At 32.4% G+C, this 24,260-nt stretch overlaps 1 protein-coding gene across 3 annotated transcripts in view; it reads right to left on the bottom strand.

Moving 5' to 3' along the window:
• Nucleotides 1-24,260, bottom strand: part of LOC114327482 (integrin alpha-PS2) — a 673,912-nt gene that overhangs the window by 81,408 nt on the left and 568,244 nt on the right. For all 3 annotated transcript variants that reach the window (XM_050646911.1, XM_050646912.1, XM_050646913.1), the window contains 2 exons: nucleotides 5,467-5,645; nucleotides 2,518-2,836 (listed from right to left, as the gene is read on the bottom strand). In XM_050646911.1, coding sequence (XP_050502868.1) covers nucleotides 2,518-2,836; nucleotides 5,467-5,645 — 498 coding nt within the window. The remainder of the gene's footprint in view (nucleotides 1-2,517; nucleotides 2,837-5,466; nucleotides 5,646-24,260) is intronic.

Here is a 24,260-nt window from a genome sequence, read left to right as displayed (position 1 = left end):
TGCTATTTCAGTATCAATACGCCCAATTCTTTCATGTGCTTTAGACATTTCGTGATCTACATATAAGCCTACTATCTGCATGTTTACAATCACAAAATCCTCTGCGGCTAAAATGTGTACGAACACTAGATAAGAATTTACAAACGAAGCAATACACTCACCCGGTGGAAGGTGAAAAACATAACCATGAACAATGTATTATATTATCATTCCTACGCTCCTTCATTTTATACTACTTGTCATACATTGTCGAGTTGCTGTCCTGTATCTCCCGTCAATATCTGTTTAAATGAACCTCTTATGTTTGGGGCTTTGTGGGGGCCCCGGGCAGCTGCCCAGCCTGCCCCCCCTTAAATCCGGTCCTGCTGAAAAGCCTCCAAACTCCGGAAGATGACTTGCCTTAGCAGTGACACTGGGCATCAGATGCTCCGGGGGGTCGGTTCTGATGGAGTATTCGTGTTCAGCCACTCCAGAAAACCTCCAAGTAATCTGCTTGTATCAATTTAGTGCCAATAACCATCGAACCTCCAGATGACGCACCTTAGCAATGACCCTGGGCACCAGGTGTGTCTAAGTACGGTTCTGATGGCATAGTCATGTACAGCGACCCCAAAAACCACCGTGTAACAAAATCCGGCCTTAATATGCTTATTTTGACATGTTTGTGCACATTTGGACGCATTTCATGTACTTTAAAGTACAGCAGAAGTCAAAATTTGTCCTTCTTCTTAAAGTTCCCTCTCCTATCGAAGGTTGGATATTATAATGGCTATGGTCACTTTGTTGGCTGCTGCTCTGAACAGTTGTAATGAACTACAGTTAAACCATTCTCTAAGGTTCCTCAGCCAGGAGATGCGTCTTCTTCCTATGCTTCTTCTTCCTTGGATCCATCCTTGCATAATAATTCTCAACAACTCGTATTTTTCTCCTCTGGTAATGTGACCCAAATATTCCAGTTTCCTAGTATTTATACTCTTCATAATTTTTAACTCCTTATTTAAACGTCGTAGCACTTCAACATTGGTAATCCTTTGAACCCACTGAATTTTCAATATTCTTCTGTAACACCACATTTCGAACGCTTCTATTCTTCTTATGTGTTGTCTCTTCAATATCCAAGCTTCCATTCCGTATAGCAATATAGAAAATATGTAGCATCTTAGAGCCCTCAATCTGAGAGGCAACTGAAGGTCTTTGTTTGTAAGCAGTGTCTTCATTTTTATAAATGCTTGTCTTGCAGTTTCAATTCGGACTTTAATTTCTTTGCTTTGGTCATTTTTGTCATCGACCCAGGTTCCCAGATATTTGTATGTCTTTACTTTTTCTATTTGGGTTTGCTCTATCATTAACCTTTCATTTCCATGTTCTGTTTTTGAGACGATCATTTCATAAATTTAGTTTTTTTCTTGTTTATTTTTAGTCCGTATCGTATGCAATAATCGTTAATTCTATTTAGCAATTCTTGTAGCGATTCCAGGGTGTCTGCCATTATAACGGTGTCATCAGCGAATCTTATGTTATTTACTATTCTTCCGTTTATAGAGATTCCATCACTTAGCTCCGCTATCGCTTCCTGAAATATGGCTTCACTGTATAGGTTAAACAGTAGCGTCGACAGAACACAACCCTGTCTTACCCCTCTCTTTATATCAATGTTCTCGGATTCTTGTTGTTCTATCTTTATATTGGCCTTTTGATTCCAATACAGATTTATGATAATTCGTAAATCTCGTCTGTCTATATCTCTGTTTTTCAATAATTCTATTAGTTTTTCATGTCGGACCCTGTCGAACGCTTTTTCGAAGTCGATGAAACAGGAATAAATATCCAGGTTCATATCTAAGCATCTTTGAGAGAGGACATTAAACGCAAACAATGCCTCTCTTGTTCCAATTCCTTTGCGGAACCCAAATTGGGTATCATCCATATCATATTCTAGCTTTCTGTATAATCTTCCATGAATCACCTTTAGAAATATTTTGAGGGTATGGCTTATTAATGATATTGTCCTATAGTCCGAACAATCTTTAACATATATCGTTGCCACAAAATTTGTCCGATGTAGCAAAAATTAATTAATAAATTTCGGAACTGGGTTCAGTCAAAAGAGTATATCTAGGTCCTCTAACTATGTGGCCGAAGTATTCTGTTTTTCTTCTCTTTACAATATTTTGGAATAGTCTTTTAATTTTTTAGTTCATTCCAGCTATAATTTTTGATCATAATGCAAGTCTTACTGTATGCTCTGTTGTTTTATCTCCATTTGTGTTTTTTCCTTGATATGGCTCGAGAATATTGTTCGAAAGCGTTGGTGATATTAGTTGAGTATTTAACACGAAATCGTTTGAATGCCATTTGAAGTACTAAACATCAGCTGATAACTAATACATGATAATATTTAACAGAACATTCTTATAAAAGTCTACTTCAACACTTGGGATATAAGGGTACCCGAATTTGGTGGTACTTAAAAGTACCGTCTAGAGACTAAGGGTTAAAGAAAGCAGAAAAAATTACCGTCATATCCATCCTGATTCAAGTCACCAAGGGAAGCTACTGCGAGTCCAAATCGTCCTTTGGAGTTTAATCCATCAACAAAATGAGAACTGTTAAAACTTTCGTATGTATTACTGCTTTGGTAGAAAACATATACCCTTCCCACATCGTATTTTTCCTCAGTATTGGGTTCTGTGTGCATTGGCGCCCCTACTATAAGGTCTAACATTTTGTCTCCATTTACATCAGCAGCTGCAAGGGAGTAACCGAAGTAGGAGCCGATTTGTTTGCTTATGGTTATGTTTTTGTAGTTTTTGAGGTCCCACGTAAAAAGCAGAACCTAAAAAAATAGATAATACAATGTTACGAATTAATTTGTGAATTTGTTACGTTAAACATCAGTACATTTTTTTCACTTAGGAGAAGAAGATTCTATAGAAGTTAGCTTATACATAAAATAAAACGATTAAAATAAATTGCAAATATTTACTCGTGTTTGTATACAATGACTGTCATTAAATAAATTACACAAAGAACATATTGAGAATGGATGAAGATCAATCAGGAATACTTTGAAATACAAAAAAAAGGAGAATGTTGTCGTGAAAGGAAAACAAGAGGTGTATTATATTTCGATTTGTTCAGAGAGTGCCTTAAACTTGACAATATGTCACCATATTGTTCTTCTTTTTTTTAAATGGCCAATCTTGAGTTATAATCTGGTAGGTACTGTCAAATTTTTACGGTGATTTTAGCACGGATTCTATGAATTTTTTTTGGTACATAATTAGTACTTATTTGATAACAAAAATGTCTTCGGGGCTTTTAGGCAAGAAAAGATAAAATATGAAAGTAGATTGAAAAACCGAAAAAGATCCGATTTGTCACGAAAAGATACGCTCATTGGTGTAACTAGGGGGGGGGGGGGGTTGGGTGTTATAACCCCCCCACCCATTTGGATGTACTTTGAGCTCTCTATGCTTAACACCATTACTATTCCATACCTCCCAGAGACCATCCAGTAGTTGTAACTCCCTCCCCCTCTTAGGATCACCCTGTTACAACGTTGGATACGCTACACGCTAGGTCAAAAATTATTCTGTAATTAAAATGAATGTTGCCAATGTTATTTTTTTATCTGACTACTTATTACTGAATAATTTTTAATCTACTAAATTTTCTGTTTTACCGTTTATTTTAAAAATTTTCGTTTATAGACTGAAATCTCGTATCCTAGCTGATTAATTCTTGTAATTACCTACTAATATTATATTGTACGTATTTTATCTAAATATTTCATTATTTGGATTTTTTATTTATTTTTAAGGGGATGGGTACGAACTTTCGGCTTCAATGCTATTTAAATAGGATTCATTTTTTTCGAATCCTGAGAAAACTAATAAGTATTTTTGAAAAATTTAAACGCAGAATGAAAGATTACGTTATTACCGAGGGCCCAAAGTCCCTGAAAACTTCTATAATGTTTATTTTAATAAGTTACAGGGGTGAAAAACTAACAAAAAATTTAGTGTGATTTTTAATTTCATATATCTCATTCAAAAGAAACCTTTTGTTCATTCTAAGGGAATTTCGGCCCTCGGTAATAAAGTAATCTTTCATTCTGCCTTTAAATTTTTCAAAAATACTAATTAGTTTTCGCAGAATTCGAAAAAAATGATTACATTTAAAATACAGTGAAAATTTTGACAGGCGTCAAAATGTTCCTTTCCTCTTAAGTAAAAAAAAACACTTTTAAATATTATTATATTAAAACGTAACCCTGCACCATTGTATGGTAGAAGGGATATGATTATATATATTATATTAAAACGTAATAACCACCTAAACCTAGGTACATACTAGAAAAATAAATAATAAATAAACTACAACTACATTAAGAGCGTATTTCAAAGAGCATTTCTAGTTAATGGTTTTTCGAGCCCTGAGAAAACTAATAAGTATTTTTGAAAAATTTAAACGGAGAATGAAAGGTTGCATTATTACCGAGGACAGAAAATCCCTGAAGACTTCTATTATGTTTATTGTAATAAGTTACAGCGGTTAAAAAAAAAAAGATAAAATTGAGTGTGATTTTTAATTTCAAATATCTCATTCAAAAAAACCTTTTTGTTTATTCTAAGGGACCACTGGTTCTCGGTAATAATGTAATCTTTCATTCTGCGTTTAAATTTTTCAAAAATATTTATTAGTTTTCTCAGGATTCGAAAAAAATGAATCCTGCGTTGATACTAGCGTTTGAAAATGGAAGAGCGAATAGCAATGAAAATGCTTTTTTAAATTAGGAAACAAATATATATTAGCTTTGTTTTTTTATTGTACCATTTATCCATTATAAAAAAGTATTTTCACAAACCAAAACTTATTTCAACAGACATACATTTTTTTACTTAAGCACTGCACTACATAAAATAAAAATAAAACTAAATCGTGCAGTAGCTATAAGTTTAAAGACTAAAAACCCATAAATAAAATAGGACGGCAGAATCCCTGTTTTTGAAATTTGAATTGGATCAGTATGCCGTAAGTGGAAACATTGGTGCATTCAAATTCTAAACAAAACAATTCACACAGGTCCCTTTTGTCCCTTCTTATCTGTCCCTACTAGTAAACTGAAAAATATACGCACATATCCGATTTATTTAAAGATACGAAGAAGATACGACAGCTCTCAAAAAGATACGCAAATCGGATAATTATCCACCAATTGGCAACACTGTTGGAACACCTAATTAAATAGAAAAAAACCAGCCATGCTAAAATGCTCAGGTCAAGTTTGACACTACCTTCCCGGCTATTCCCTTCATCATGGAGTTATTGCAGTTTTTTTAGAATTCTCCTTTCAACTTCACTGGAATTCGTCCTGAAAACGCTGATTTAGTCCGAAAGGGTTCTTTTAAATGAATATACTTTTTACAAACATTTTTTCAAAATTGTTGTTTATTTTCCTACCTTTCCTTTCAATTTGTTTCCTCTAGGCATTCCAACAGCTATTCCTTCATATTCCTGTCCTTGTTTGAAGTGTCCTACTACGGTGGAATACCCTATGTACGAATCGTCATCTGGAGCTTTGCCTTCTCTTGTAGAAAACACAGCTGGTCTGCTTTCTAAACTCTGCTGATGCACCGAACCTGTAAGATTTGAACATTAGAAAACTGATAGATAAATATTTGACTACCGAATGGTATGTTGCTGTGAGTAACAATGGCCATTGTGAATTATAAGCTGCAGCTTGGAAGCTACGTCTCTAAACTAGTTCATCACTAAAGCGTAAGCCTGTGTAAGTTTTAATTGTTTACCATATTTGCAAACAGTAGAAATGTATTTTTTACTCAAATTGATAGAAAAAATATATGAAAAAGCAACAAAAAATGTTTTAAAATGAAAATTCACAAGGAGGAATTTTCTGTAGCTAACTGTATACCATTAATTACAAGTAAAATTTAATAAAAAATTTTTGTCCTGGTAAAAGGTATATTAGTTTAAAAAGCCCCTATAGGGCTACAAACACAGAAACAAAACGTTTTCGCTCTGTAACAAGAGCATCATCAGTGTTACAAGAACATGGTGAGCCACCCAAAAATACAAAGGTTGAAACCTTTTAAAAATAGACTAAAAGTCTCACATAAATATAAACATTATAAAATCCAAAGGATGGATAAAATTCCTATGGATGTGGCTTTAGGGCAACATATGACTCCCACTTTTACCAGGACAAAATTTTTTTATTAAATTTAGTTTTAATGAAAGTTGATTTCTATGACGAAGCAGACGTTCCCAAAATCCGGCAATTAGATCGTATGATTACATGATCTCACCTGCATTATATAACTTGTTCGCAAAACCTGGTGATTCAGTAACACGAAGCTATTAATTAGACATTGCTCCTCTAGGTAGAGGTTAAAAATAGTTAATCAAAAAAGCTACTTAAATACTATTGACTATAATGCAAACACGACGCTTAAAGGAAAGAAAAAAATCTGACACGATATTATTAAGTGATGACCAAATATTTATATTAGTCTAGTACAATAAAATTACACTACATGTAAATCAAAATGTAAATTCGTACAGGTTGAAACAAATTTTATATCAAAGTTTAGGTGGGTACAAAAGATATTTCAAGAAAGTATCCAAATCATACAAGGGGATCATTGTTTAAATAATTAAAAAGAGGTCATTTTTGCAAAAAACTTACTTTTTTAACTGCTGAGGTCATCCAATTACTAATAAAGGTGTATAAGATTGTTTTCTGCAAAGTTGAAGGGCAAATTTTTCACATTAGACTTACAAAATTAAATTTGACCCCCTATTTATTTAAATAATTATACATAAATCTTTAAAAACAAATTTGCAAAAAATTATTTTTAGCGTTTTAAATAAGCACTATAAAATATCTTATTTTACAGAAAAAGTTGTGCTATGTTATCAATATTAAACAAAAAAAAATTGGTCCGAAAATATTTAATATTTTTTGAGATATTGAATTTGTTTATTAAATGTTACCCTATTTTCAATTGCAAAAACGCGGTTGTTGCCAAAGAAGTATTCACCTGTATTAAATCTTATTATTTTTATTTTTTTGTATATGTTCGATAAATGTATTGATAAATTCAAATTTCAATTAAACTTCCCCCTAAAATGGCATTTGAAAATTATTCAAATTTGTTTATAATTTGTTTTTTTAATAACGTCGCGGGGATTAAACATTTTGAAATACCGTTTCGATAATTGGATTCCTGGGAATTTTTCACTAATTAACAAATTTTATTGTCTTTTTTTCCTCTTCTTTTTTTTTCTTGGAGTTCTATTACAACGGGCCCTTTTAGGGTTAAGTTTTATTAAGAATGTCGAATCTCTAAGTTGTAGATTCTAGAATTAAAAATATTAAGACTGGTCTAAAATCACTTAAATAAAATGTGGCTACTTACTGAGTTACAGGGTGTTTTATTTAAAAATTTAAAAATTATTTTTACCAAGTACTTTCAAACTATTTGACGTATCCTTATCATACTTGGCAGAAAGTGTGGGTACTATACAGTCTACTAAATTGTGATAAACAAAAGTTTCTAGCTACTACCAGAGGCATACGACAGGGGATAGTTAATGGTTGACCCTTCCCAAATTCTACGCCACTGAGGGAATTACTATTTTAGCGAAATTTTTCGATTCTCTGATACTTTCTATGTAAATAATATACTCTTTACTGCTGAGGTCGATATAGTAACGATTAAGTCATTAGTTTTCGAGATATTGGACGTTAAAAATGAAACGGCATAGTTATTTTGATTCATCCATTCATTCATTTTAAACTTCCAATATCTCTCAAACTGATGACTTTATCGATACCAATAAAGTTATTTACATACAAAGTATTGGAGAATCGAAAAATTTCGCTAAAATAGTAATTCACTCAGTGGCGTAGAATTTGGGAAGGGTCAATCATTCACTACCCCTGTCGTACGCCTCTGGTACTAGCTAGAAACGTTTGTTAATCACAATTTAGTAGGGTGTATAATAGCTACACTTTCTGCCAAGTATGATAAGGATACGTCAAATAGTTTTAAAGTACTTGGTAAAAATAATTTTTAAATATTTAAATAAAACACCCTGTAACTCAGTAAGTAGCCACATTTTATTTAAGAGATTTTAGTTAAATCTTAATATTTTTAGGTCTAGAATCTACAACTCAGAGATTTAACATTCCTAATAAAATTTAACCCTAAAAGGGCCCGTAGTAATATAACTCCAAGAAAAAAAAAAGAAGAAGAAAAGACGACAAAAAAATTTTGATAATTAGTAAAAAATTCCCAGGAACCCAATTATCGAAACGGCATTTCAAAATACTTAATCCCCGCGACGTTACTAAAAAAACAATTTATAAACAAATTTGAATAATTTTCAAATGCCATTTTCGGGGGGAGTTTAATTGAAATTTGAATTTATCAATACATTTATCGAATATACATAAAAATAAAAATAATGAGATGTTAAGCAGGTGAATATTTCTTTGGCAACAACCGCGCTTTTGCAATTGAAAATATAGTAACATTTAATAAACAAATTCAATATCTCAAAAAATATTAAATATTTTTTGACCAATTTTTTTTTGCTTTATACTGGTAACATAGTGCAACTTAGTATGTAAAAAAGGATATTTTATAGTGCTTATTTAAAACGCTAAAAATATTTTTTTGCAAATTTGTTTTTAAAGTTTTATATACAATTATTTAAATAAATAGGAAGTCAAATTTAATTTACTAAGCCTTATGTGAAAGATTTTTTCTTCAACTTTGCAGAAAAAAATCCCATAGACCTTCATCGATAAGCAGATTACCTGAGCAGTTAAAAAAGTATTTTTTTTTGCAAAAATGACTCCTTTTTAATTATTTAAACAATGATCCCCTTGTATGATTTGGATACTTTCTTGAAAATATCTTTTGTACCCACCTAAAGTTTGATATAAAATTTGTTTTAACCTGTACGAATTTACATTTTGATTTATTTTTATTTTATTAGGCTATATACACAACTCTTATCAAGCCTGTCCTCACTTACACGTCAGAAACGCGGACAATGACAAAAAGTGATGAAGGACGTTTAGGCTGATTTGAACGTAAAATCCTCAGACATATTTATAAAGGCGTGCAAGAGAATGAATGATGTCATATCATTTTTAGCCTTATCGCTTTTATAGTGAACCTAGTATTGGTAGGCCCATTAAAATAAACAGGTTGTGGTGGATAGACCACTTAGAGAGAATGAATGAGATGGAGCCGTCAAAACATATTTATAACTAAAAACGTGAGGATAGAGTGACGAAAGAGGCAGGAGGCAGGCCCAGAGCACGTTTTAAGGACCAGGTGGAAGATGACTTACTAGGCCAGGGTGATAAGACAAAAATATACCCTGTTCGTGACACTTCAGCAGCCAGGGTAATGAAGCGTTTTTTCGACAGGTAATATCTATAGGAACAAATTATAACTATTTCCTGCGTAGGATCTGGCGACCATTTTTATTTATAAACAATTAACTGTCAAAAAATGGCATTTCCCCCTTTTTTTTTTCAAATCAACTTAAAACAGTAAAACTTATGAACTTTCTAGTACAAATATCTTCGAGATTATGAAAAAGCTTTAAAATTACGTATTACAAAGTTTGATATACTCATTTATTGTTAATATAATTGCGAAAAAAGGTCGGAATTGCAAAAAAAAATATTTTCTCAATAACTGTTGTAAAAATTAGTGTACAGCTTTGAAATTTTTGTCAAATGAGGGTTCTTTGGTGCTTAATGTGTGATAAAAATGTCAAAGCGATTCATTCATTTTTTTAAATTTTATTCAAATTATTTATCCCAGAGAGCATTTTTTTGCAATAATTTAAGTCAGAAAAAAATGACCTTAGAACCATTCCACAAGTATCAAATGAAAGAGCATCAGCTACATTTTCAACATCGTTTAAAAAAGTGAATAAAAAATGCATTTATTAGTAATAAATATTTATGCAAAAGTATCGTCAATTTTTCTTTATAAACTTTTTGAATAACTTTTTCCAAAAAAATTAACTTTTTTACCATGTTTTAAGTGGACAACCACAAGTAATGTTATCTATATCATAATTGATAAAAAATTGTAATAAATATGTATAATGTCTTATATAACAAAATAAAAAGTTTATAAGGAAAGATTTACGATACTTTTGCATAATTATTTATTACTAATAAATGCATTTTTTATTCACTTTTTTAAACCAAGTTGAAAATATAGCTGATGCTCTTTCATTTGACACCTGTGAAATGGTTCTAACGTCATTTTCTTCTGACTTATGTTATTGCAAAAAAATGCTCTCTGGGATAAACAATTTGAATAAAATTTAAACAATTGAATGAATCGCTTTGAAATTTTTATCACATATTAAGCAAAAAAGAACCCTAATTTGACAAAAATTTCAAAGCTGTACACTAATTTTTACAACAGTTATTGCGAAAATATTTTTTTTTGCAATTCCGACCTTTCTTCGCATTTATATTAACAATAAATGAGTACTTATATCAAACTTTGTAATACGTCATTTTAAAGCTTTTTCCATAATCTCGAAGATATTTGTACTAAAAAAACCATAAGTTTCCCTGTTTTCCATTGATTTGAAAAAAAGTGAAAAATGCCATTTTTGACACTTAATTGTTTATAAATAAAAATGGCCGCCAGATCCTACGCAGTAAATAGTTACAATTTGCTCTTATAGGTATTACCTGTCGAAAAAACGCTTGAGTACCCTGGCTGTTCAAGTGTCATGGAAAAAACCTTAATACCCTGGACTATACGAGTATTAATAGTACGAAATTGGAAAACCAAGGCGAAGAACAAGAAGGAATGGAAGCTGATGCTAGAACAGGCCAAGACATAGAGCCAATGCCAATAATGATGACCAATTTTATAGATTTATAGAACTGCGTGTCAAGGACGCATAGGTGTTTCAAACTGGAGAAAACAGAAATAAATAAAATAAAATAAATTTCCTTTTTTCATACTTCTTAAGAATATAACAATTACATAAAAATAATATCATATTTCATCACACGTTTACTAAAATAATAGCAATTTTGCAAAGATACGTCTGTAAAGTAAACTGGCCTCATGATTAGAAATAGTTGTAAGAAACAAATAGTGTGATGAATTTGAAAGAGGACAATTTGAAAATTTAATGTTTCTGTTTACTGCTTTTTGTTGACTATTGCCAATACTTTCAATAGTATTAGGAAGCCTAACACAAAACAAGCATTCAGATGCACCTAATCCTAAAACATAAGGCAACAAAATAGAAGACATAAAGAGTGTTAAGTTTACATATTTAATGGTTTGCTTATTCCACTACTTTCCAAAGCTTCATATTAATAGATTTAAAATGGGTTAACTTCAAGAAAATGAAAATCAATACAAAAGAAAATTGCAGAAAATGGTAGATAACTATTACATATTATGTTCATTAGCGTGTGACATAAGAAAGCCTAAACCACTGTTTTGTATAAGAGTTTGTTTTTAAACCCTCGAATTAATACAAGCCTTGAAGAGCCATAAGAGCCTTGAATCTATACCTAGTCTTTGACTGGTTCGACGAAAAAAGTTTGAAACATGTTCTAAAATACAATATTGAACAATAAAAGAAATATCTAGAAAGAAAAAATAGTTATATTAATGGCTGAAGTACAAAACATCGTAACTCCATTAACTTTTTAATTTTTCTCTAAATTTCGTGAAGTCTCGTTCTGTGCAGTGAGTCGATAAGAAGTGTTTTCTAACAGATAAAGTGGAACCTCGATAAGTCGGATTAATCGGGACCGTGGCCTATCCGAGTTATCGAAAATCCGGGTTAGCCGGAGAATATGGTAAAAATTAATAAAATACGTTATACTTACAGATAAACTCGATTATAATTGCAAAAACATGAAATACATATGCACAGTACAGCTAAATTACGTACGTATATACAGTATTGTTCATTTCTTGGTAAAAGACTCAGTCAAAGTGAAAAAATGTTTGTTTTATCTGATGAAAATCGGATCGGGTATCGGGTTAGCCGGACTTCCGGGTTATCGGAGGCCGACTTATCGGGGTTCCACTGTACTAAGAAAGTATTTTTTATAATTGTACTGCTTAGTTATACTATTTACATATCTTAAATTATGGCAATGTTTTCTCTGTGTTATTGTACGGAGCGGAGGCATGGACGCTTACAGACACCACTATTAAAAAACTTAAAGCATTTGAAATGTGGCTTTATAGAAGAATGCTGAAAATATAATGGACAGCATGGATCACGAACAAGGAACTTCTACGAAGAATTAAGAAGGAACCGGTGATTGTGTTTACCATCAAACGCATAAAATTGCAGTATGTGGGACACGTTATGAGAAATCAGCACCGTTACTCCCGGCTGCAGTCCATATTGCAAGGTAAAGTTAAAGGTAAGCGGGGACCCGGTATAAGGAGAATAATCATGGCGGCGGAATTCGAGAACATGGTTTAAGAAAACCTCAACGGAACTGTTTCGAGCCGCAGCGAGCAAATGATTTCCAAAATCCGAAACGGATAGGAAGAAGTCGTTCTCCATTTCTGTCCACTATTGTCTGGTATTCAGCGAGCAAATGATTTCCAAAATCCGAAAGGGATAGGAAGAAGAAGTCGTTCTTAATTTCTGTCCACGATTGTCTGGTATTCGCTTCTATCTGCCATGTTGTAATATCTGCTCGTTCCTTTATGTCATAATCTCATGCTAAGTTTGGACGTTGTCTTGTTATCTCGATGGCTCTCATATCAATCAACGATACTACAATATAATTTTGGTTTACCATAATACTAGGTTGCTCGAGTTTTGCGGTTAGAAAGGGCGTTGCTACTAGTCTATTTTTTTTGTTATGTCGGAACACCAGAAATCGTGGAAAAACACAGGACATCGTATTGGAAACTCGTCGAGTAACTGAAAGTAATCTAATAGAATTCCTTGGCATCTCATTGGGCAGTATGAGTAATATTTTGGCAGAAATATTGGGTTTCAAAACGCTGTGGTTATAATGGGTGCCGCATTTGCTAACAACGAAACACAGACACATTCAAATGCGACTTTCTCGGCAATATGTAGGGCGTTTTCGAAAGGTTAAAGTAGATTTTGTGCATCGATTTATCACAATGGATGAGACTTTGTCTATCACCATGATCCTGAATCAAAACAAGAGGTTAAAGAGTGGTAGAATCTGGTTTTTCAGCTCCAAAACGAGTTTGTGTGTCCAGAAATCGGCCAAGAAGATTTTAGCATCAGTTTTTGAGATGTGAGATGATTTTTTTTGTAAATTACTTGCAAACTGATAAAACAGTAAAATCTGGATATTATTTTTACCTAAACTTATCGGCCCACTTAAAAATTTAGTAATTTTTGATGTCTCATATTTCCTAAACCTGTTGGCCGATTTAAGTGATTTTTTTGAACGCGTTATAGCCTGATTCTTTAACAATGCCACTGTAATAATATTGTTGCTAAACAGGTAAATTTTCATTGTATACCGGGTGTACCAATCAAACTGTGTTTTTTTTCTCAAAGTTCGCATCACCCTGTGGAATATTCTAGAATTTATAAAATACTGAAATTAAAACCCAACTATAGCCTCAGATTTTTTTAACATTCTGTTTTTTTATTCATTCGTTTATGTTGGATAATAAAAAAGTTAGGTACTTTAACAACTATACATGTTCTTCATCGATACACGGTGTTTTTAAATAAATACGACAAACTTTAAGGGATAATTCTGCAAGAAAAAATAATGACAGTTGGCTATATAAACGTGTGTCCGCAAATGTTTCGTTTCCGAGATACGGGATGTTGAATTTTTTCTTACAAACTGACGATTTATTTTATTGCTTTAAAACCAGTTGAGATATGCCAGTGAAATTTGGTGGCTTTTGAGATGTAGTTATTGCACATTTTTGTACATAAAATTAAGAATTTAATATTCACCATTAGCGCGCATCCGTGTAATATGACCGATCATATTACCCGTACGCACGCTAATGGGGAATATAAATTTCTTAATTTTATGTAAAAAAATCCGCATTAACTATCTCTTAAAACCTACCAAATTTCATTTGCATATTTCAACTAGTTTTAAAGCAATAAATAAATCGTCAGTTTGTAAGAAAAAATTCAACATCCCGTATCTCGGAAATGAAACATTTGCGGACATACGTTTATAAAGCCAACTGTCATTATTTTTTCATGCAGAATTGCCCCTTAAAGTTTGTCGCACTAATTTAAAAACACCGTGTATTGATGAAGAACATTTTTAGTTGTTAAAGTACCTAACTTTTTTATTATCCAACATAAACGAATGAATCAACACACAGAACGTTAAGAAAATCTGAGGCTACAGTTGGGTTTTAATTTCAGTATTTTATAAATGCTAGAATATTCCACAGGGTGATGCGAACTTTGAGAAAAAATACAGTTTGATTGGTACACTCGGTATACAATGAAAATTTACCTTTTTAGCAACAATATTATTACAGTGGTATTGTTAAAGAATCAGGCTATAACATGTTCGAAAAATCACTTAAATTAGCCAACAGGTTTAGGAAATATGAGACATCAAAAATGACCAAATTTTTAAGTGGGCCGATTTCTACGCACGTAAGTTTATTAGACCAGCTGAAGGAAAAAAATCGAAAATAGTCCCGGTTTGCAAAACCAAAAAAATTATTTTTTATCAGGACAGTGAACCGTGTCATATGAGTATTTTATCAATGGCTAAAATCCATGAATTAAAGTTCTAATTGTTGGAACATCCACAGTATTAAATAGATTTGGTTCATAGCGACATCCATTTGCTTCAGTACCTAAAAAAAATTATGCGAGGAGAGCGTTTTTCATCAAATGATGAGTATATATAACAGCTGTGGAAGTGTATTTTGCAGCCCTTCCTGATTCTCCTTTCAGGGATGAAATGTATAAATTGAAATCTACTTGGAACAAGTGTATCGATGTTCAGGGAGTCTATACTGAATAATAAAGTGTATTTTAAGTCATAAAATTGTGTCTTTCTTATCGAACCGTAAAACTTATTGAACAACCTAGTATATTATCAGTTCTTCTCGCTAAATGTCCCACCCACTGAAATTTAGAGATTTGATTGTGTGAGTTACATCAGTGAGGTGGGTTTTCTGTCTGAACCATTATATTTTCTTGCAATATTTTTTCAAACATTATATGTTTTTGCAATATGTCATTGTTATGCCGTACATGCATCACTGCATTAACCTGTAGATGACTTTGAGTGTCACTATTTTTTTCTTTCTTGAGAGTCTGAAGTTTCTCAGCCGTAGCTGAAGCATGTTATCTGAAGCATGTTATCAGTAACCGGAATGCAAGCCGCAAAAAACAGACACTGATGCGAAGAGTGATACCTACGTCTAGCAGTGAACGCATATAAGTTGATAATGATGATAATAATTACTATTGATGATGGTGCCACAAAAATATTAAAGACCAACATTTTTTTAGAAACAAAATAGAATAATATATCGGTTGTAAGGTAAAAGATTGTAACCGACAAATCAACTTTTTTCAGGAAGTAGAACAAACGTTCCATTTAAGTAATTTTATGAGGAATTAACCTAATAATTTATTTTCATTAATTTGTAGATCAATAATTCATCTATAAATCAATGAAAAACATGATTAGGTAAATTCCTCATAAAATTACTTAAATGTAACGTTTTTTCTACTTTCTGAAAAAAGTTGATTTGTGAGTTACAACCAAATTCAATAAAAATATACAACAACAAACGTTTGATTCCTATCTTTTAAACACCAAATTGCTTTTTGACAATACGACACTTTGCACTTAAACCATTAATATGTACAGCCCAAATCACCGTTTTGAATTTCCTACTAAAATAATTCCATAAAATATAGGTACAGTTGAGTCCAGGAATCTTTACCCGTGCGTCATTATTTAAAGCATACAAAGTAAGTCGATGATAAGTCGGAAATTGAAATGTACTAAACGCAACAGCAAGTCACTTACTGTCACTTGCTGTTGCGTTTAGTAAATTTCAATTTCCGACTTTAGTCCAGGGTAATAATGTTTTTTTCATGACACTCGAGCAGCCAGGGTACTGAAGCGTTTTTTCGACAGGTTATACTTAAGAGCAAATCGTAACTATTTGATGCGTAGGATCTGGCGGCCATTTTTATTTATAAACAATTAAGTGCCAAAAATGGCATTTTCCCGTTTTTTTTTTCAAATCAATGGAAAACAGTGAAACTTATGGTTTTTTTAGTACACATATCTTTGAGATTATGGAAAAAGCTTTAATGTGACGTATTACAAAGTTTGATATACTCATTTATTGTTAATATAATTGCGAAAAAAGTTCGGAATTGCAAAAAAAATTAATTTCGCAATATCTATTGTAAAAATAAGTGTACAGCTTTGAAATTTTTGTCATATAAGGGTTTTGTGGTGCTTGATATGTGATAAAAATTTCAAAGCGATTCATTCAATTGTTTAAATTTTATTCAAATTGTTTATCCCAGAGAGCATTTTTTTGCAATAACATAAATCAGAAAAAAATGACGTTAGAACCATTCCACAGGTGTCAAATGAAAGAGCATGAGCTATATTTTCAACTTGGTTTAAAAAAAGCGAATAAAAAATGCATTTATTAGTAATAAACAATTATGCAAAGTATCGTAAATCTTTCCTTATAAACTTTTTATTTTGTTATATAGAAATTATATATATTTATTACAATGTTTTATCAATTATGATATAAATAACATTACTTGGTTATGGTGCACTTAAAACAGGGTAAAAAAATTAATTTTTTTGGAAAAAGTTATTCAAAATGTTTATAAGGAAAGATTTACGATACTTTTGCATAATTATTTATTACTAATAAATGCATTTTTTATTCGCTTTCTTTAAACCAAGTTGAAAATATAGCTCATACTCTTCCATTTGACACCTGTGGAATGGTTCTAACATCATTTTTTTCTGACTTATGTTATTGCAAAAAAAATGCTCTCTGAGATAAACAATTTGAATAAAATTTAAACAATTGAATGAATCGCTTTGAAATTTTTATCACATATTAAGCACCAAAGAACCCTCATTTGACAAAAATTTCAAACCTGTACACTAATTTTTACAACAGTTATTCCGAAAATAATTTTTTTGCAATTCCGACCTTTTTTCGCAATTATATTAACAATAAATAAGTATATCAAACTATAGGTATTACTTGTCGAAAAAACGCTTCAGTACCCTGGCTGCTGAAGTGTCACGAATAGGGTATATTTTTGTCTTATTACGCTGGCTTACTTATCATCGATTTATTTCGTATGCTTTAAGTGATGACGCACGGGTAAAGATTCGCGGACTCAACTGTAAAAGTAAGCAGAAGAGTCCCAGCAGTATTTATATAAAATATTCTTTGCGTGATGACCCAATACATTTCTAATATTTGCTGTATAATGGTTAAACCATAATAAATATATTGTATGTACAATTATAAGCAACTTAAATATTTTGGTTATACCATTATTAAGTCTAATGCATAATGGTAAAGTGTAGTTTGAGATATTATGAACGTGTGTTACTTTGTCTCTTCATTTTCAGTTTCAATATTTTTATTACGTTTTATTACCTTATTACATTGATAAATATTTAACTCCAACTTTAATTTAATTGTTACTATCAATAACAACTTATAATATTTATGATATTTATTGATCTTGACAGAGTGCACCACCAAGTTTATTCCATGTTATTTTGTGGGTAACGAATAAAATATTTACAAAATATTTCTAGCTTTCTATGTGTAATGTGGTTTGATAGATATAGGTCTGGATCCCGCGTATGAAAAAAAAGTTGATTAATAGCAAGCTGAAAATTTGTTAATAGCTTAAGGGTGTCTAGTCGGATAAACTTTGATATATGGGAACACTGTAACAGGGGCAGTTGTAATTGTGGAACAGGTTAAAAATTTGGAACGGTCAGACCACGAAAACGGCACATTTATTTTTTCCGACAGAACAGGCTTAGACTCTCCGAACAGAGATTAAACTCTCATGCAAAAATCAGACTGATATTTATCACCTGTCATAATTCCTGTCATTTGACATATTCTACATGTTCCACTCATTAAAACGCCCATTTGGTGATAAATAGCTGTCTGATTTTTGCATGAGAGTTTAATCTCTGTTCGGAGAGTTTAAGTCTGTCCTGTCGGACAAAATATTATATGTGCCGTTTTCGTGGTCTGACCGTTCCAAATTTTTAACCTGTTGCACAATTAAAACTTTCCTTGTTCCAGTGTTCCCATATATCAAAGTTTGTCCGACTAGACACCCTAAAGCTATTAACAAATTTTCAGCTTGCTATTAACGACGTTCTACACCTTCGTTGCGGGGTATGCCTCTCAGAGGAAAGGGAGGAAACTTATATGCAAGCGAAAGTTGGTAACAATGCATTTATAGCAGAATACTCAAATCATATGTTTCAGTATTTAATACTTTATAAATATAAATTATAATAAATTACGCAAATTACGGAATAAATTACGGAATTAATTATAATAAAGAAATTAAAAATACATGATACGGTAAACAATCCTCTTTTTTAATATGTTATTCCTTACAAAAGAACCTTTAAATTAAGCACAAATAATTAAAAATCGTAAATTTGGGTCAAAAGTTATTAACTTTTTAAAAATTCCCATAAGAGCCCATGTTAAAACTTAACTTTGACACTTAATAGTAATTAAACGGTACGGTAAAACAATTTTTTAAAAATCAAGTCTTAGTTTTTTTAAGTAAACTATAACATACTAAAATTTCATGCAAATCCTTAATTCTTTGCCGAAGGTGTAGAACGTCGTTAATCAACTTTTTTTTCATACGCAGGATCCAGACCTAATATATTTCTGTGGTAATATAAAAATTAGTGTAAAGATATAGCAAATTCATCTTAAAATAAAAATACATTAGGTATAGCTCGATATTGATCCCAATCATATTATATCCTCAGTAGTGTTGTATAAGGTACGGATATGATAATACAAGAATGCGAAGGAGATCTTCTGTTTACTGCTATGCCTGCTGATAATATGTTGGTGGTATTTGAATATTGATATATTAATCCAAACAAATAGTTAATTTGGAAGTTGAATTAAAATAGAAAAATTAATTTATTTATCTCTGGTTTGGGATCCCTACTACTCGAGGAAAAGATCCAGAATGTAGAATATGTAGGTTATAGAAATATTAGGTATATAATATAGAAAACAGTGATGTGTGAAGTACTTGTAGAGTTAAAACAGGATGGGTAACAGAAAAGGAAATACAGTTGAGTCCGCGAATCTTTACCCTTGCGACATCATTTTAAAGCATACGAAATAAGTCGATGATAAGTCGATAATTGAAACTTACTAAACGCAACAGCAAGTCACTTACTGTCACTTGCTGTTGCGTTTAGTAAATTTCAATTTCCGACTTATCATCGACTTATTTCGTATGCTTTAAATGATGACGCACGGGTAAAGATTCGCGGACTCAACTGTAAGTGGTATGCTTTAAAAATTGGATAATGAAAGGTAAAAGAAAACGTATATTTGACGTATATTGTCTATGATGTTTACTACTTAATTTTTAGACTGTTAGAAAGAAAGTAGAACAAAGAATGAATGTTTTAGAAAAGGAAATTGGTAGATAGAAGATTCTCGTAACAAAAAGCATAAAAATAAAAATATTATACCTAAATATTGAAATAGAATTACAATTGTTGTGCCAAAATTATTTTTTGGGGTGTGATATATTTAATGGAAACAAATAAATTTTACTTTAGTCCAGTCGTCAGAGATGAAAATGCAACTGAACCTCTAAAAATTATAGAAACAAGCTGAATTTTGCTAAAAATGTCAATTTTAAGACCCCCAAAACGATGCAAAAAAGGTTAAATAAAAAGGTTGTTATCCCCGTGCTTCTATCTAATCCCCCACTCGGAAACAGACTGATTTTCAGCAAAATACAAAAATTGCATAGAAAAGTTGCACTTTTCACTTTTGAAACGAATTTTGATCTTTGTAGATCAGACACCCTAATCAAGAGATATCAAATATATACAGTCGAGTTGATACACATTTTATCTGACTTTATTGTATGTAACTGCCATTCAAAATCGCCGGGCGCTTCAAGTGTTGTTCTACTAAAGCAATCTACACGAAAACTGCTAATAAACATTTTTGTTCAAAATTATCTCAGGTAAATTTTTGTTTGAAACATTTTTCAACGGCGTACAAATTCTTGGTAAATCAATGTTTTCCGCCCTCCCCCTCCTCCCACTAAGAGAGCCTTAGGGGAAGCCCGGGGATAGGGGTCGCCACTTTTTGCATCATTTTTGTGGTCCGAAAATTGACATTCTCAGTAAAATACAGCTTGTTCTTATTTGACCTCTATTTAGAGGTCACATCTCTGACGACTGGACTAATTGAAAACGTTTTTTGTTTGACGTTTATTTTCACCTCGGAAATAGTTATCAAAGTACAGATTAAACAAATTATTTGTGTGAATAAATTTTCTTAATTTGTTTTTTGAAAACGATTTCAGAAGTGGAAATTGAAACGTGAAATATAAAGGATTTGTAACTAAATTTGTGGTTTATTCTCAATAAGTATTAGTATGTAATTCAACAAAATTGTATTTTTACTAGGAAAGTTTTGGGGAAGTTCTGATTTCTTTTATTATATAAGTATTTTTTGGTTCTTGATTCCGAATATGAGGTTGGCGGACAAAATTTCGTGACGGAACATTGAAACAATCGCGAAAAAGCGAAAAATTTCTGCTTTTTCTCGCTTTTTTGCTTAAATCTCGAAAACTATTAACTTTTAGTAAATGGTTTGTTAACAGAAATTAAAGTACTTAAAGATATCTACAAATATCACTATATACTTTTTTCTTTCAGTCGAACGGTTAGGTCTAAAGTGCAAGTTGAAAATTTCAAAAACTCTGCAAAACCCACTTTGTACATTCTAAAACTTAATTTTTTATTAGAATGCTGCCATTTGATGAATTTCTCCAATGTCTAATAGTGGAACTATTTTGTTACTTCTTCTTCATGTACCATATCCTTTCAGAACGTTGGTTACCATCATAGCAATATTAATTTTATTCACTGCCACCTAAATAGCATGCTTATATCAACACAATACCAATCTCGCAGTAACTTATACTTGGGACCTCTCATTACATGTCCGAAATACTCCAGCTTTTTTTTGTTACACTGAGACAAATGGCGCCACAGTCAGACATATGCAGAAGTTTGCAGCAGTTATGTACCATATTTCAAATCAAACTACAAATCAAATGCCATTGTCGTTTTCGACTAATACCCTGACGAGGCTTGTGATAGCACCAAGCGCATAGAACGATTGAGAAGAGCAAAAAGGACACAATCTGCTGCAATATCATTCACAGAAATTATGGTACCCACTATCTGGCAGGATAGATTTCTTGCAAACCCATAGAATAGGAGCCGGTTGTATATATGTTAATGAAGAAACTTTATGATGCAAAAATTGATTCAAAGCAAGCTCTGGAGAATGCTGATATATCCTAATTATCACAACAGCTCTTGAGATGGCACCGTCAAATGAACATGTGACAGAGGTGGAAGAAGATATAGACTTTGTGTTTATTTTGATCGGCCTGTGAAGTCCTAACACAAAAAAAGTATTTTTTCTGAAACCAGGAAAAGGAAAGATTTCGCAAAGCTTCTACAACCCTCATCTGGCTGCTGAAAAATCCTAATGGACCATATCTTATTCCTATATGCGATGAATGGTTGTGATACTACTTCTGCGTTGTTGATTCACGGGAAACTGAAATTTCTTAAAGTCCTGCAGAAGAACACAGACTTGCAACCAATCATTGAGGCTTTTAAAGACCCTAATGCACAGCAATATGAGCTTTCCACAGAAGGAATCATGTTTCTCATGGCTCTATATGGAAGAAAAAAAGAGACCAATCTGTACGATTTGAGATAGAGACAATACGTATCTTCATCATACAAAAATAAGACCAACATTGCCTCATTACCGCCTACCGAAGCTACTGCACGAGAGCATTCACTTACGAGTTTACTATCAGGTGAAGCAATGGTTATCCTTATTCAAGCCACACCTGACGAGCAACAAAAAGATCCAAGTGAGTGGGGTTGGGAAAAAACTATAAGTGGTCTCGTGCCAGTGCCAACCACTTTGGACCCTGCACCAAGCTCACTACTACGCTATATTTCTTGTAAGTGTAAAAAGGGCTGGCAACGCAATTGTGGATGCAGGAAGGCAGGCCTCCATTATTCCCCAATTTGAAAATCATGCGAAGGACTGTGTGACAATGTTGAGCCCCCGGAAGGTAGCTCTGATATAGACGTAGAAGAGACTGAAGAAAGAAACAGAGGTATGTAAAGTCTCACAAGTTAATTCGTATTCATTCGTCTCTCTAAGATCACAAGTCAGCATCTCACTAACTCTTTTATTTTCCAGGAGAACTACCCCTGACGCTGAAGTTCGAGCAATCAGACCCTGAGCCAGGACATGATGACATCGAAGAACCTCAGCACAATGCGGAAGGTATGTTTAATCTCACAATCTACTTTGCAATCCTCATCTCTCCTTCAGAACTGACACCATCTCTTTTATTTTCCAGAACAAGCAGAATATGCATCGGAATATCACGATATTTTAAGTTTTATTTTGTTTGAGTCCTACCTTTTGCGAGACTAAATTTGTATAATTTTGACTTTTTTTTTCTTTTTAATTATTATTTCCATAAAAGGAAGTTTGAGTACTTTGTTTTTTAATTAATCGTTCAGAAAGCTAGGAGAAATTGATCAAGTGACAGCATTCTAATAAAAAGTAAATTTTGGGATGCAAAAAGTGGGTTTTGAAGAGACCGTTAAAAGTTGGCAATTTTCAACTTGCACTCTAGACCGAACGGTTTGTCTGAAAAAAAAAATAGTGATATTTGTAGAGAATTTTAGGGTCTAGGACGTTTCATCGCCGCCGTTTCGATGCCGCCAGTTCGATGCCGATGCCGGCCGATTCATCGCCAGTCAATTAATCGCCATCTGATATATTTCCGAATTTTCGACAGTTACAATGATTAGTTATTTTTAGTATTAATTAGGAATTCTAGGAAATGCGAGATATGACGGCGATGAAATGGACTGGCGATGAACCGGCGGCATCGAAACGGCCGGCGATGAACCGGCGGCATCGAAACGTCCCATTCCGGAATTTTAAGTACTTTAATTTATGTTAACAGACCTTTTACTAAAAGTTAATAGTTTTCGAGATTTAAGCAAAAAAGCGGGAAAAAGCAGAAATTTTTCGCTTTTTTCGAGATTTTTTCAATGTTTCGTCACGTCAATTGTCCGCAAACCTCATATTCGGATTCAGCAGCCCAATATACGTATATAATGAAGAAAATCAGAACTACCCCAAAACTTTCCCACTAAGGGGTTCGTAGAATACAAATTAACTGAATTATAGATAATCATGACAAATATTATAAGTAACAACGACTTATTAATTTGAACTATTAAAACAAGAAAGATTAGCTCAACACAATTTAAATCAAACAAAATGGTCATGACCAAGGCCATTTATTTTTTTCTATGTGGAAAATAATTACATATTGTATTATATCACCGGTTAGCATATTTGATATGTCATCAGCGGTCTTATTGACGTTTTAAGTATTTTTTTCTTTGTTTTTTTTTTTGTTCGGGTTTTTGTATTTAAGTAGTTAGGGATATGTCCAAGTTCCACGCTTTAATTCTTTCTCTTATTTTTGCATTCCTTCCTTTTTGACGTCCACTAACACCCCCCAAAGATTTGAAATAATCAACCCTCTGGAATATTTTTTCATCGATTTATTTCTGTTGTTCTGTTTACATCGTCTCTTGTACTTATTAAGTATTTTGTTTTTTTTTCTGATCGATTATTTAGTCCTCTATTCTTCGTTTCGCTTATCAACTTTAGAAGTGCTTCTTCTAGCTTTTGTTTGTCACGCGCTACCAATGCTAAATCGTCCGCGTATCCTATGATTTGTGTTGAATTTTGTATAATTAACTTTTGCAGCTCTGTATCCCTAATTACTCATTCTAGTATTATATTAAATAGTGCCGTTGACAG

Source organism: Diabrotica virgifera, chromosome 3, assembly GCF_917563875.1.
Source record: "Diabrotica virgifera virgifera chromosome 3, PGI_DIABVI_V3a".
Taxonomy (NCBI): Eukaryota; Metazoa; Arthropoda; class Insecta; order Coleoptera; family Chrysomelidae; genus Diabrotica; species Diabrotica virgifera.
The sequence above is the reverse complement of the archived record's forward strand: the minus strand, read 5'-3'. Positions and strand labels throughout refer to the sequence as shown.